At 50.3% G+C, this 12,494-nt stretch overlaps 4 protein-coding genes across 4 annotated transcripts; 3 read left to right on the forward strand and 1 right to left on the reverse strand.

The window, feature by feature from the left end:
• Positions 1-297: 297 nt before the first annotated feature.
• N7525_010482 (uncharacterized protein) lies at positions 298-4,162 on the reverse strand (the record flags this gene model as incomplete). Its single annotated transcript, XM_002561536.1, has 3 exons — positions 298-1,242; positions 1,297-3,941; positions 4,012-4,162. 3 exons carry the CDS (start codon positions 4,160-4,162, stop codon positions 298-300), a joined length of 3,741 nt encoding a protein of 1,246 aa, XP_002561582.1.
• A 666-nt stretch (positions 4,163-4,828) lies between these two features.
• Positions 4,829-7,158, forward strand: N7525_010483 (CCAAT displacement transcription factor COY1; the record flags this gene model as incomplete). Its single annotated transcript, XM_002561535.2, has 2 exons — positions 4,829-4,958; positions 5,006-7,158. 2 exons carry the CDS (start codon positions 4,829-4,831, stop codon positions 7,156-7,158), a joined length of 2,283 nt encoding a protein of 760 aa, XP_002561581.1.
• A 1,697-nt stretch (positions 7,159-8,855) lies between these two features.
• N7525_010484 (uncharacterized protein) lies at positions 8,856-9,666 on the forward strand (the record flags this gene model as incomplete). Its single annotated transcript, XM_002561534.1, has 2 exons — positions 8,856-9,119; positions 9,175-9,666. 2 exons carry the CDS (start codon positions 8,856-8,858, stop codon positions 9,664-9,666), a joined length of 756 nt encoding a protein of 251 aa, XP_002561580.1.
• A 760-nt stretch (positions 9,667-10,426) lies between these two features.
• N7525_010485 (rRNA 2'-O-methyltransferase fibrillarin family protein) lies at positions 10,427-11,729 on the forward strand (the record flags this gene model as incomplete). The annotated part of the gene is made up of 4 exons (XM_002561533.1): positions 10,427-10,493; positions 10,629-10,813; positions 10,882-11,067; positions 11,205-11,729. The coding sequence occupies 4 exons, from the start codon at positions 10,427-10,429 to the stop codon at positions 11,727-11,729; spliced, it is 963 nt and encodes a 320-aa protein (XP_002561579.1).
• Between the last annotated feature and the right edge of the window lie 765 nt (positions 11,730-12,494).

The following is a 12,494-nucleotide window of genomic DNA, read 5'->3' on the forward strand; positions in this document are numbered from 1 at the left end:
GCAATATGATGGTTTTGCTTTTTTTTTTTCTTCTGTCGACTTGGAATGTGCATTGTGGGACTGCCTACTGTTGTGGTGCAGTCCCGTCTTTTGTCTCTTCTCTCTATTCACTGAAGGAGATGATGGATTTGGGAATCGGCTCATGATACATAGCGCCAAAAACCAAACAAGGATATAACCCAAAAAATAAACAAAAGTCAACACGAAAGGTATCCAATCAAACTGCGTAGGTATCATAGATTAAAAGCCAACATAACATATTCACATACTATCCTGTATACTCCCCAGATCATCGCTCTACTGGCCCACTTCCCCAGATGTTGGCCCCACCGTATCTCCAAACTCAGCGGAGTCATCAGAAGCACCATCACCAGGGTCATCAGCTGCCAAGGAAACATGCCGTGGCTGTGCATCCTTCAGCCTTCTTACACCCTCTGCCTCCTCAACCCAGGGACCAACCTTCTCCATGCCATCGATATACTCGGCACCAATGCGCAGATTGAGACCCGCGCTAAGGGCACGCTCGATGCGGGTCTCGCGAGTCTGCGACACAAGGGTGCGGAAAACGTGCACGAAGAAGCCGCCGAGAATCTCAACGCTCCAGTCCTCTGGAACAAGATCTAGGACCTCGCGGACATCGAACCATGCTGCGAAACGCGCGAGGAGATCGCTTGTGCGCTCGATGCGGTCTGACAGATCCTCGATGTGCAGGAACTCGTCGAGCAGGTGGCGGAATAGCGTTGACTGTAGGTTGTAGTCCGCTAGTTCTGGCGGGGTGCCTGTTGAAGAGGAAGAAGAGCCGCGCGGACCGCCGAAGAGACAGTACCGGATTGCGGAGTCGTAGTCGCCTAGCCCGTGTGTGAGGAGACGGAGGGCCGGACCGTGGTGGCCCTGTAGGCCGTCGAGGATAATGCATTCTGAGACTAGCTCGTTCTGGAATGGCTCGATGCGAGTGAGGACGTTGGGAATTGAGTAGCTGATTCCTGTTGGGAGGGGTTGCGAGGTGAATTGGGAGCTGGATATTCCACCCAGCAGCTGAAGTAACCGGAGTCGAGATTGCCACCAGGGCTCTACGGGAGTGTTCTCGATTATGAAGTTCAGGTAGGTTGGTTTGGGGGCGCGCAGAACTCGATAGGTTGAGTAGGAGTCGGCCAAAGAAGCTCGTGCTTCGGGGGATGACTCGAGCACGGAAAGTACCGTGTCTAAGTAGTACGAGATCAGGTCGTCGGCATATTGCGTGTACTGTATTCACAGGTCAGTTAGATGTGCATGAACTAAGGCCACAAGGAGACTCACATTCTTAGTAAATACCAGGTGCTCTAGGTAGACCTGAACCGCGTTCGGAGCTCGCTCCTTCAGCAAAGCAACAACATCCGCCGGTTCCAGTCGAACACGGCTGGCATTGTCTGCGAATACCTGGATGCCCAGGTTGGGGTTTCGCCCAGCCAGCCAAGAGCCATACTCTTCAACCAGCTGCACATCCTTAATCTTGACCAAGTACCTGCGCATCTGCGTCTCCACGCCATTCGCGGAGACCTCTCCGCCAGCGTCAGTCTCCCCGTCGACGATTCGTCGCCAGGTTTTGAGGACATTTCGAGACATCTTTTGGCTTTGATACAAACGGCTTAGTACATAGAGCCGCTTGTATGTTTCCAAGAGCATCACTGCTCGATCGAAATTGCCTTTCCAATTGTCAACCAGCCTATTCAACTCAGGCCGAATTGGCGACGCTGCCCGCTGATCCTGTGTCAGATAGGCATCTTGTTCCAAGGTCAGGTGCAGCAGCGCGGCATCTGTGCTATCCAGAACATATGTCTCATCGGTGATACTACCATATCCCCGCTTCTGCTGCCAGGAGAGAAGGAACCGTTTCACCATATTGAGAACAGGACTGCGAGCAGCGTCCAATCCAGACGATTGGACACCTATCTTTCCGACTTGTTCAATGTATTTTTCCGCCATGCTTGCCAGCCCAGCATGTGTCCATATACCCTGAGGCCCCTGCAAAACCTCACATCGCAACAGAGGAATGAATAGCAATGCCAAACGCGGGTCGAGGTTACCTGCCAGTAGCGCTTTCTCGGTGCCATCGATTGCCGTGGCATTGCGGTCATCTGGCTGCATGGAGAGAAGGTCCCCATAAAGCATAAGGCTAGCCTTTTGTTTCACATAGCTCAATCCGATGAATTCGGCCTCGGTCTTTGGCTCGGTGTCCTGTACGGAGAGCAACAAGTCCAGAATGGCATCCCTACGCAACACAATGCGCTCGCTCTCTTCCGTCTCCTGGGCCTTCTGCAAGGTGTCCTCTAGCTGGACTATCAACGGGTTCTGCAGTACGCGCCATATTTGAGATCCTGACCACACGACAAGGCTGCTTTGGACCTTGCCCAGTCCATGTGCAAATTTTGCTTCTTCTTTATTCCGTTGAGCCTCCCAGCCCTGGCTTGCTGAGCCGTCACTCTTCTTCGATCCCTCGGAGTCGGTCAGTTCTTGCGAATCGAACAGCTCTTTCTCCTTTTGCGAGTGTTCTATGGATGCCTGGGTTCTTGAATCTGCTATTGACACATGCGGGGGCAGCGTGGGGCTTTTGAAGCGGACCATCCGCAAGAGCTGCCCGATTTTATTGAGTCCAAGATGGCTAGGGCTGAGGGTTTGCCGGAGACCGACTTGCGTGGCTCGTGGCTCCCCAGGAGATGGTATCTCTATCCAACTCTTGGTTCGCTCAGTCTCCCCTGGGTCATCGTCCCAGCGTTGGATTTCGAGTCTGGTTCGAGACTTCCCAGCGTCTTCGTCTTCGATCACAGCGAGAACAAACTCCTCTTTGGCACCTCCACTAGTCTGGAGCATTTCATCATCCACATTTGTATCAATCACGACCGACTTTGGGAATCTGTGGAAGTTGATTGTTCCCCGAACGACCTCACCGTCCATGTCGACAAACATCCCAACTCCAGGTTCTGTTTCCTCGGTTCCGGTCACAAGTAAAAATTCAGATGGCGTTGGGGACACCACATGGGGCTGGAGACGCTTCGAGCCTTGCTTTGTTGGCGGAGGTAAAGGTGGTAAGGGCTTCAAGCTGTCATTAGTAGGAGACTTATTATCTGGCTCCTGGTCACTGGGGGGCTTGGGGGAGCTCCTCGCCTCTCGCTCCTCCGAGCTTGATCTTCTGGGTTCCCCGGTAGATGTGAAAGGATCGGGTGTCCCTGACGGCGATCTATCTAGCTGGGCCGCTTGTGTCTGCGGTGAAAGCATTCCCACGAAGGTATTCAGACTAGTGCTTCTGCCATGCCCCGAAGCATCACTCGGTGGGGAGGTAGGGTAAGAGGAAGAGGGTGAACGTTTGAGCGGAGTTTGCGGTGCTGGGTTCATATCTTCCACGTGCCCCGACTCAAAGACCTCATTCGAAGAGGATATTGGGAAGAGCGGAATCTTCTGCTGGTGTGCCACTTCAAGTAATGAGTACGAATGAGAATCCGCAGCACATGCGATCGTTCCTCGTCGCGCTGCAGTTAAGCAACCAGGGAACTCGATCTTCTTGATCCGTCGCGCCTCATCCCCAATCTGGACCAGCATGATCCTGTTCTGCACAGCAATCATGAGAGTCGGATCCTCGCCTTCTTCTGCATCCCAGTTGAGGTCCAACCCACCGATCCAGCGGCAGTTATTGACCTTTGTGGCTCCAAAAGCCGGACTGAGCTCCGGCAGCATGTAGAATGTAACAGTGCCATTGCAGAGGACACATGCCTTGTTCACTGAGGATAAGACAGCTATTTGTCGAACACCTTCTTGGTCACTGCCCGGTGGAGGACTCTGGGCGAACAGGATCGGTAATCGGGATGCCAATATGAAGGTAGGCTCGGCGGCTTCGTCCGGGGATGCTGACGGGAGGCATACGAAATGCAAAATCTCGGCTGCAGAGGTACCAATATATAGATTTTCATCTGTGCAATGCGAGTTAACTCGGAGTTCTTCGAGCAGGCAGCACCTACGACCAAAACAGATAAAGCTTACTCCAGTATTCAACACAGGTGATGTAGACGTCGGAGCTATTCTCGGTCGCTAACGGCACGTCCTCGAAGAGGGAATGTAACAAATAAGGTACAGTCCCTGGCGGACTGACCTTGCGCCTCTTGCGGGGACCAATTCCATCGTCTGAAGCCATGATGAGGCTGTAGTTCCATGCATCTCCCCGCAAGCTTGGAGAGTGACGATGTGAGGGCGGTCAGTAGCTGGGGCCAAAGCTCAGGGGGCCACAGTTGATGGCCGAGGACAACGGCCACAGTGGGGGCTTTTTATCTGGCAGAATATGGTGTGGTCTAGTTATAGATGCCTTTTAAGCTGCAATCCTAACTTGTAAACTTTGATGCTAAAGTTGAGTTACCCCAGAAATGAGTTTATTCTAGGATTGCTTGCTTCTTTCTCTTTCTAATGGTTCTTATTGGCAACTTGAAGCTTTAAATGTGATGCTAAAGTAGGACATCAAGGGCGGTCAGTAAAGCGGTCAGCTTAATCTACATGTGGCCGTTATCTCCTACTGTATATTGTAAACGGGTGCCTCGGGTGAATTGCTGTCATCTTGAAACAATACACTCATTGTACAGCCTGCATGTTCAAGGTCACTGAACATCCTCTGGCCTTTGATACTCACATTCATAAATTTGTATCCAACACCAACCCCAGGATCGTACGTTGTACACATAGGGTCGGAACAATATCGGCCCGTCCGCCGCGTGTCCTGTTCCTCGCGATAACAGGTCTCCATCTTCCCCTTGGTGGACTGCTATTTGATGTGGGGTGACAGTGCAGACCCTTGGGGTTAGGACCGACAATGGATTCATTTGCTATTACAGAGGGTTTGGTTCCTCAGGACCAACATGATAGTCAACCTGGATCACCCATGTCCAGCAAATTGACCGAAGAGACCAACAAGTTCCAACGCGCCATTTCAGCCTGGAGAGGTAATTATTATCTCACATGTTGCCGAGTCTTTACTGACATATAATAGGGATTGATTTGGCCAACACTATCGCGAAGCTCGATACAACCGCTACGGATCTCGTTGAACAGCAGCGTGATGCACTCGTGCAAAGAAAGGAACTGGCGCAGAAGACGAAAGACTACAAGAAGCTAGATGACGAATCTAAGCTCACAGAGTATAAATCACTACTAAAATCCTATCAGTCCTTTATCGATCTCTTGACCAACCAAGGCAAAACGTCATCGTCCTCCTTCTTACAACTATACTCTTCATTATCCGAAGCTCCGGACCCCTACCCACTCCTAGAAGCTTCTGTCGACTCCCTTTTCCTGTCCGAAGATACAGTTCCCAAACTGACCTCAGAACGAGATCAATTGCAGAAGTCGGTGGATCGTCTTACCAGGCAACAAGAGGAGACAGAGAAACGCCTGCAGGAGGAACGTGCTGCGCGGAAGAAACTAGAGGAAAACCAGGAATCAAGAGCTAAGGAGATCGAAGCATCGTGGGAGGCTGTCTTGACAGAAAAGACAAACAACTGGGCGGCAAAGGAGAAGACTTTGGAAGAGAAAGTGGAAAACCAGGATCGATTGATCAAGGAACTCAAAGCAAGCTATGAAGTCTCCCAGCGCCTGGGTGAGGGCGAGAATCAGGGTGATGATAGTGAAGGTTCCCGGAGCGGCGCTACTGCAGCTGAGCTTGAGCTCGTCTCTGCCGATTTAGAGAAAACAAGCTTGAGATTGGCTGACGTGGAAGCACGCAATGAACAAATGCGGTTGGAGCTAGCTCAGGCTGCATCACATGCATCTGGTCCGGTTTCTGTTGAGGACGACCCCGATTATCTACGTCTCCAGTCAGAGAACTCCTCCTTGCTTCGGAAACTGGATGCTGCACGATTTGACAAAGACTCAGAACGACACACCTGGGAAGCTAAACTGCTTCAATCGGAGCGGACAGCTTCAAAAGCAGCAGTGGAAAGGGAAGAGTTGCGTGCGCGGTTAGCAAAGGTAGCCGACTATGATGAGATCCGCCGGGAGCTGGAGATGATCAGGTCAATTGAATTTGCAGCTGGTGATGATGATGAGGCGGGAGACGGTGCTGGAGAGGGTGCTACAGTTGACGCCAATGGTGAGGGAGCCAAATCCAAAGACAAGAATTCTCTGGAGCAACTCCTTATGGCCCGGAACAAGAAATTGACAGATGATCTCACTCTCCTGCGAGTCTCGCACCGCGATATCCAAGGGCAGCTGGAAACACTGCGAAATGAGCTTTCGACTTCAAAGGGAGAGCTGGAAAAGTCACGAACCCTGTCAACTACTCTTGAAAATGACCTTCTTCGGGTGCAAGAGGAGGCTGCAAATGCATTCCCGTCCTCGGCGATGTCTGTTGCAGGAACCTACAGCTCGAGATACCCCCACTCTGCTCGTCGGGGCGCATCATCGCCCACCTCGTCCATCATCTCTGGCTTTGACCAAAGTGCCATGTCTGCGAACACCATGGAATCTATCCGTGCAGGAGAGGCCGTTGGCGGCGGCTCTGGCCTCCTACCTATGATTCAGGCCCAACGAGACCGCTTCAAGAAGAAGAATGCCGAACTCGAAGAAGAGCTCTCAAAGCTATATGCCACTGTCAAGTCCCTCCGTCAGGAAGTTGCATCGCTCCAAAAGGACAACCTGAGTCTCTACGAGAAGACTCGCTATGTCTCGACCTATAGTCGTGGTCAGGGTGCCTCTACATCTGCATCATCTTTTGCAAACACCCCCAGCTCAACTTCCGTTTATACCTCTGCAGACACGCCTTCGGGTCTGTCCCTCGACCGATACCAGAATGCCTACGAGGCTCGTATCTCACCGTTTGCTGCGTTCCGGGGCCGTGAATCAACGCGCGCATACAAACGCATGAGCCTACCAGAGCGGATTGTCTTCTCTCTCACACGAATCATTCTTGCCAACCGGACGAGTCGGAATCTGTTCGCTGGTTACTGCTTTGCACTCCATCTTCTGCTTTTCACTGTGCTCTATATGATGAGCACGACGGAGATTGAAAAGCATAGCGCTATGGGCGCCGTCGGTAGCGCTGCTGCTGCTGCTGCATACGGTAGTGGCAGTGGAGCCGGAGGGGGCACAGGGAGTGGTGGCGGTCAGCTGAACGGTGATGACTGGCAGCAGGAAGGTTTCAACTAATATTCCAAGATTTTGTCTGATGTTTACACAGCGAAGAGCTCCGGAGTTCTTTTTTTTATTTTTTATTTTCTGTCCCCTCTTCATGACTGATCATAACTCCTGGCGTTTTGGGTTAAGTGTTACTCCACGTTGTACTATTCTGGGGTGTGGGTCGAACTGCATCGTGTGTAAATTTGATTTCTGGCAAATATCATGTGTCTGTGACCAATATAGTGAGATGATTGTAGATTTCGGATCTTTCCAAGGGATGTCATGGGTTTAGGTGAAGTTTTATAAACGAGTATCCGAAGTAGACCCAAGCCGTACGTATGGATCCCCTTCCAATGCTATGAATGCCCCTACTTGGCCTCTCAGATAGGATGGGGCTTTTCCTGAGCTTCTGTCTACAAGTATCAACGTAGTCTGTCCCCGCGAAATCGGAACCTTTGTTATAGTTTCTTCCCATGCGCGTAGTTAAACAATCTATCAGCACAATACCTAGTTGCCTGGCTGACACTCACTCACTCACTCCATTGGATTGATTGGTCAATTGGAAAGGATATAAAAATATATGTCCATAGAGCAGCAGTGCCACCAATAGGAATATGTAGAAAGACAAAAGTATAAGAAGGTCGTGCTCCGAATGTGGTGCATTAGTGTCGGAGAATTATAGACGACCAGATATATATATCACTAGTGGCTTGCCCAAGTCAAATAGACACGGACAAAAATGCCGACGGTTGATTAGAACAGGTGTCAGCAGTCACATGAATAGGTGCTAGCTATAATAATAACGAAGGTCAGAGCAACTTTGTGTAAGATGGCGTTATCTAGGCGCTGGTGCGCTGCAACCTGGAAGGAAGTAAGACGGGGAAGGGAAAGTCAACCCCCGCCATGTCAGCCTCCGCATTCCAGGCAACATTCCTAGATATATTGTAAATAAGCTAAATATTTAGGACTATGACATGGTTGAAATTATGAACAAGCTCTAATTTGATAAGTGCCGGGACCCATGTCATCAATGCCTGCAACGATTTCTCCGAGTTCTGCACAAATCGTAGGATGGATGGACCTAGCATGGATGCACTCCGCACACTAACCTGTACCGGCAATGATTTTGCATATCCAACCGCCCAGCGCACATGGCACTGTTCTTCAGTCAGATTTATTAATAGCACCGGGGAATTTATAGATCACCACATTGGCTCGGTTCAAGCTGCGACAACCGAACCGCCAAGGAAAACCCCGTTGTTTTGCTTAGCGCGTTGCTATCATGACTTTCAATCAAATTCGTTGGCAGCTGACGACGAATCAGAAGCCAAAGAGACTGGGAGGGTCAGCCCTGGGCGCGTCGATCTACCAATCAGAGTCCGTGGTCGAGCTTTAATCCCTGCTAGTACCTGCAGGTTGCATCGATCGCTCTGTTAAAATAGCACAACATCGTTTTGAGTCGGACCTGTGTTACTATCTTTGATATATGCTTGAATTGAAGGATAGTTGCAAGTACCACATCTATATGTATCCTGCCCCTCGGCCCGGCCACTTTATCATGTCAATTCCTCCCTTGTCATTCCTTTCTTCAACACGCTTACCCTCTCATCTTCATACCCGACCTGCATCAAAGGCTTGCTGGACAATCCTTGATCAATCAGAAAGAAAGTCACCGCCATTGACCGCCCCTCTATTCCTCTGCCTACTAGCATACAGACATAGTAGCAATGCGTTTTGCTTCTCTCATCGTCTGCTTGGCAGCAATATCGCTTGCTGCCCCAACACACTTCCTTGACGATGCATACGACTGGTCCGATGAACTGGCAGAATTCTATGGAAAAGTTAGCCAGTACATCAATACCGCAAGACACAACATTAGAGTACCGGGGGCTTGCGAAGCCTCTAAGATTGCTCTGCCCTCCTATGCTTCAGGAATGACCAGCCCGTCAGGTCTAAAGCCTAGATACGTCGCACTTGGACGGGGCACCCAGGTATGGCCAGCTCTTCAGATACCTTGCTGAGTTACGTCGCTCATTATAAAACTAGAACTATACATGTGCGGACTCTACTTCTAAATCCTCACCTGTGGCGGTGGGCGCTGTCGCAAGACTCTACAATGCCACATGCATTGCAGCCAACTACCCCGATCTCCTGGCAAAACTTCCCGACTTTGCCTACAGGATCCCCCTACCAACCAACGAATACGCCTCATTCCCTCCAGCCAACCTTGTATTGATGGGTCACCACTTCTTCACCGATGCAATCCCCGAGTTCAACTTGAACACTACACCCCAAAAGCAGAATGGAATTGTCATGACAAAGAAGGGAGGTGCAATTGATGCACCCCCAGGTGCTGTGTCAGGGCAGTACGGTGCTGTGCCTTGGCTTTACCTCACTTCCACCGATGGCACGGTGGGCAACTACAAGAGTGTTTATCGAGTCAATACTGCCGCTGGGTCTCCACCAAAGACCTGCGAGGGTATGCCACCCACATTTCAGATGCAATACGCTGCAAATTACTACTTCTTTGGGGAATAGTTGATTGTTTTCGTTATATTTGTATATACAGAAGGGGTAACTTCGGTCGGAGGATGTGATTTTTCTATTTGCGGGGCGGGCTCTGTCTTACTTTGTTATTATTATTTATTCAACGACAAATCATGAGCTTTTATGACCGAGGAATGGATTGCTATTCTTCATTTTCATCAATCGTAGTGTTACGTCTCATCCATGTCTCATCCACGTCTCAGGACTTATTCGCCAGTAGCACACCGTTTTGCGGTCTGCAGAAGAAAACTTACTTTTGGTCAATCCAATTACTTCACTGACAGCTTGAAATACCATCAAAAAGGATCAATACCAGTGGCTTTTCTTTTGTTTTCAATCACAATATGCCATCTCAAACAATGCAGGGCTTGACAGGTCACGTGCCAGATATGCAGATGAAGAATTTCACGTGACTTTTTCACACGGAGGATACGCTAAGCCCAAGACGGCCTAGCGCCGTTCTGATTTTCTGAAAGATCCCAAAGGCGCAAAAAAAATCTCGACCGCATCAACGAGCAGCATCGGTATCGATCCGCATCCGACAGATAGTTAGCGGCCAATTCTGTTTGAATTGATTGATCCCACTATCTCAGATACGTTGCCAATTTTTTCTCAATCTTTATCGACTCCCACGGAACTTTTATTCCAATTTTCAACTACACTCGGTTTTAAGCACTCGGAAACGACAGCTTAACCTCCCTCCCCCTTTAACTCCCTTTACAACCGAGTTTTATTTCTCAAAACACATACAATGTCTTTCGCTCCTCGTGGACGTGGTGGATTTGGTGGTGACCGCGGTGGCCGTGGTGGTGGTCGAGGTTTGTTCAGTCTAGTCCATATTTCGAAGCAGCAAGCATGAAGGCCCAAAGTCTCGCTGGTGATTCTACCGCACCAATGGCCATGATCCTATTTCTTGCTGTGACATTACCGTTCACCTCGCTGACTCGTTGAAGGTGGTTTCGGCGACCGTGGTGGCCGTGGTGGTGGCCGCGGAGGCCGTGGAGGCTTCGGTGACCGTGGCGGCCGTGGAGGTGGTCGCGGTGCCCCTCGTGGTGGCCGTGGAGGTCGTGGTGCTCCTCGTGGCCGTGGTGCTCCCCGCGGTGGCGGCGGTGCTCGTGGTGGTGCCAAGGTTGTCATTGTAAGTGTTGAAAATTATCATGGACATGGGTATCAGTCACTTACGGAGTCTTTTTTTCTTGCAAACAGGAGCCTCACCGTCACGCCGGTATCTTCGTCGCTCGCGGCGGCAAGGAGGACATGCTTGTTACCAAAAACCTTACGCCTGGAACTGCTGTCTACGGCGAGAAGCGCATCTCCGTTGAGGGTCCCGCAGCTGAGGATGGCGCTGTCACCAAGCACGAGTACCGTGTCTGGAACCCCTTCCGTTCTAAGGTAAATTCCCTTTTCCTGAGACATGGCATCGTTGGTGATTTTATTGAATTTTTCTCGGAATTACTCAATATCAACCCGATAGCCATGGCTGTCTGTTGCTTAGTCCTTTCTTTCTGACGTCTTTTTCCATTTTCTAGTTGGCCGCTGGTGTTCTGGGTGGTCTTGATGACATCTACATGAAGCCCGGCTCCAAGGTTCTCTACATTGGTGGTGCCTCCGGTACCTCCGTTTCTCACGTCGCTGATATTGTCGGACCCACTGGTAACGTCTACGCCGTCGAGTTCTCTCACCGCTCTGGCCGTGATCTGATCGGCATGGCCACTCACCGCACCAACGTCATCCCCATCGTTGAGGATGCCCGTCACCCTCTCCGTTACCGTATGCTCGTGCCCATGGTTGATGTCATCTTTGCCGATGTTGCCCAGCCCGATCAGGCCCGTATTGTCGGATTGAACGCCCACATGTTCCTCAAGGCCGAGGGTGGTGTCATTGTCTCCATCAAGGCCAACTGTATCGACAGCACAGCCAAGCCCGAGGTTGTGTTCGCTAAGGAGGTCCAGAAGATGCGTGAGGAGAAGATCAAGCCTAAGGAGCAGCTGACCCTCGAGCCTTTCGAGCGTGACCACTGCATCGTCGCTGGTATCTACAAGCGCACCGCATAAAGGTTTTAATCTCTAGTCTCTGGTCATGTCCATTCCCTTTTGATGTTCCCTCGGCGTCTCGTGTTCTGTGATGTATCGAATGTTTTCCACCTTTCTTGTGACAGGTATTTCCGCCTATGTACTTTTGGCTGCGTCTTAAAATTTAGTTTTCCTTTTCGATGAATTTTACACGCTGGAATGTGTCATACTGAGTGTCTTGATCTGTGGTGATGAGATAGCTCTGGTTAGCGTATGATATCCGTACCTGAGTTACAACCAGTGGCCAATACAAGCGATCCTGGTCTTGCTAACATTCGCCGGCAGCATTCGAGCAAGTATTTTATATGTAGCCTCCAGTCTTCAAGGGTTCTAAGCTTGTTCTGCAAGTGTGATCTGACGCCCGATATAGACCATATATGACGTAGCCTTAGAACATCCCTAACAAAAGAAACAACAATTTTACTAACTACTACTATCGTCTAAGAGTGAAAAGGTTCGCTCACATATTTCCCTAGGTCATCTCGCGGTCCCAATCTCATTCTCGGACTTGCGCCGGGCCTCCCGGGACTCGGGTTTCTCACCGAGGTTTGCACCAAGAAAATGACTCGGAATTGATGCGTGAGACCTGAATTAAGCGATCATGTTTGTGGGATATGATAATACCATTGGCTAAAGGGGGAATTATAATGACTGAACGAGCGTGGGGGAGAGACACAAGTTCCGCTTCAACCCCGCAAGGTGTGTCACTATATAATGGGAACACGTCCATTTTCCGTTCTACGTAGT

Source organism: Penicillium rubens, assembly GCF_028828025.1.
Source record: "Penicillium rubens strain IBT 27055 chromosome Unknown utg000004l_segment0_segment0, whole genome shotgun sequence".
NCBI lineage: Eukaryota > Fungi > Ascomycota > Eurotiomycetes > Eurotiales > Aspergillaceae > Penicillium > Penicillium rubens.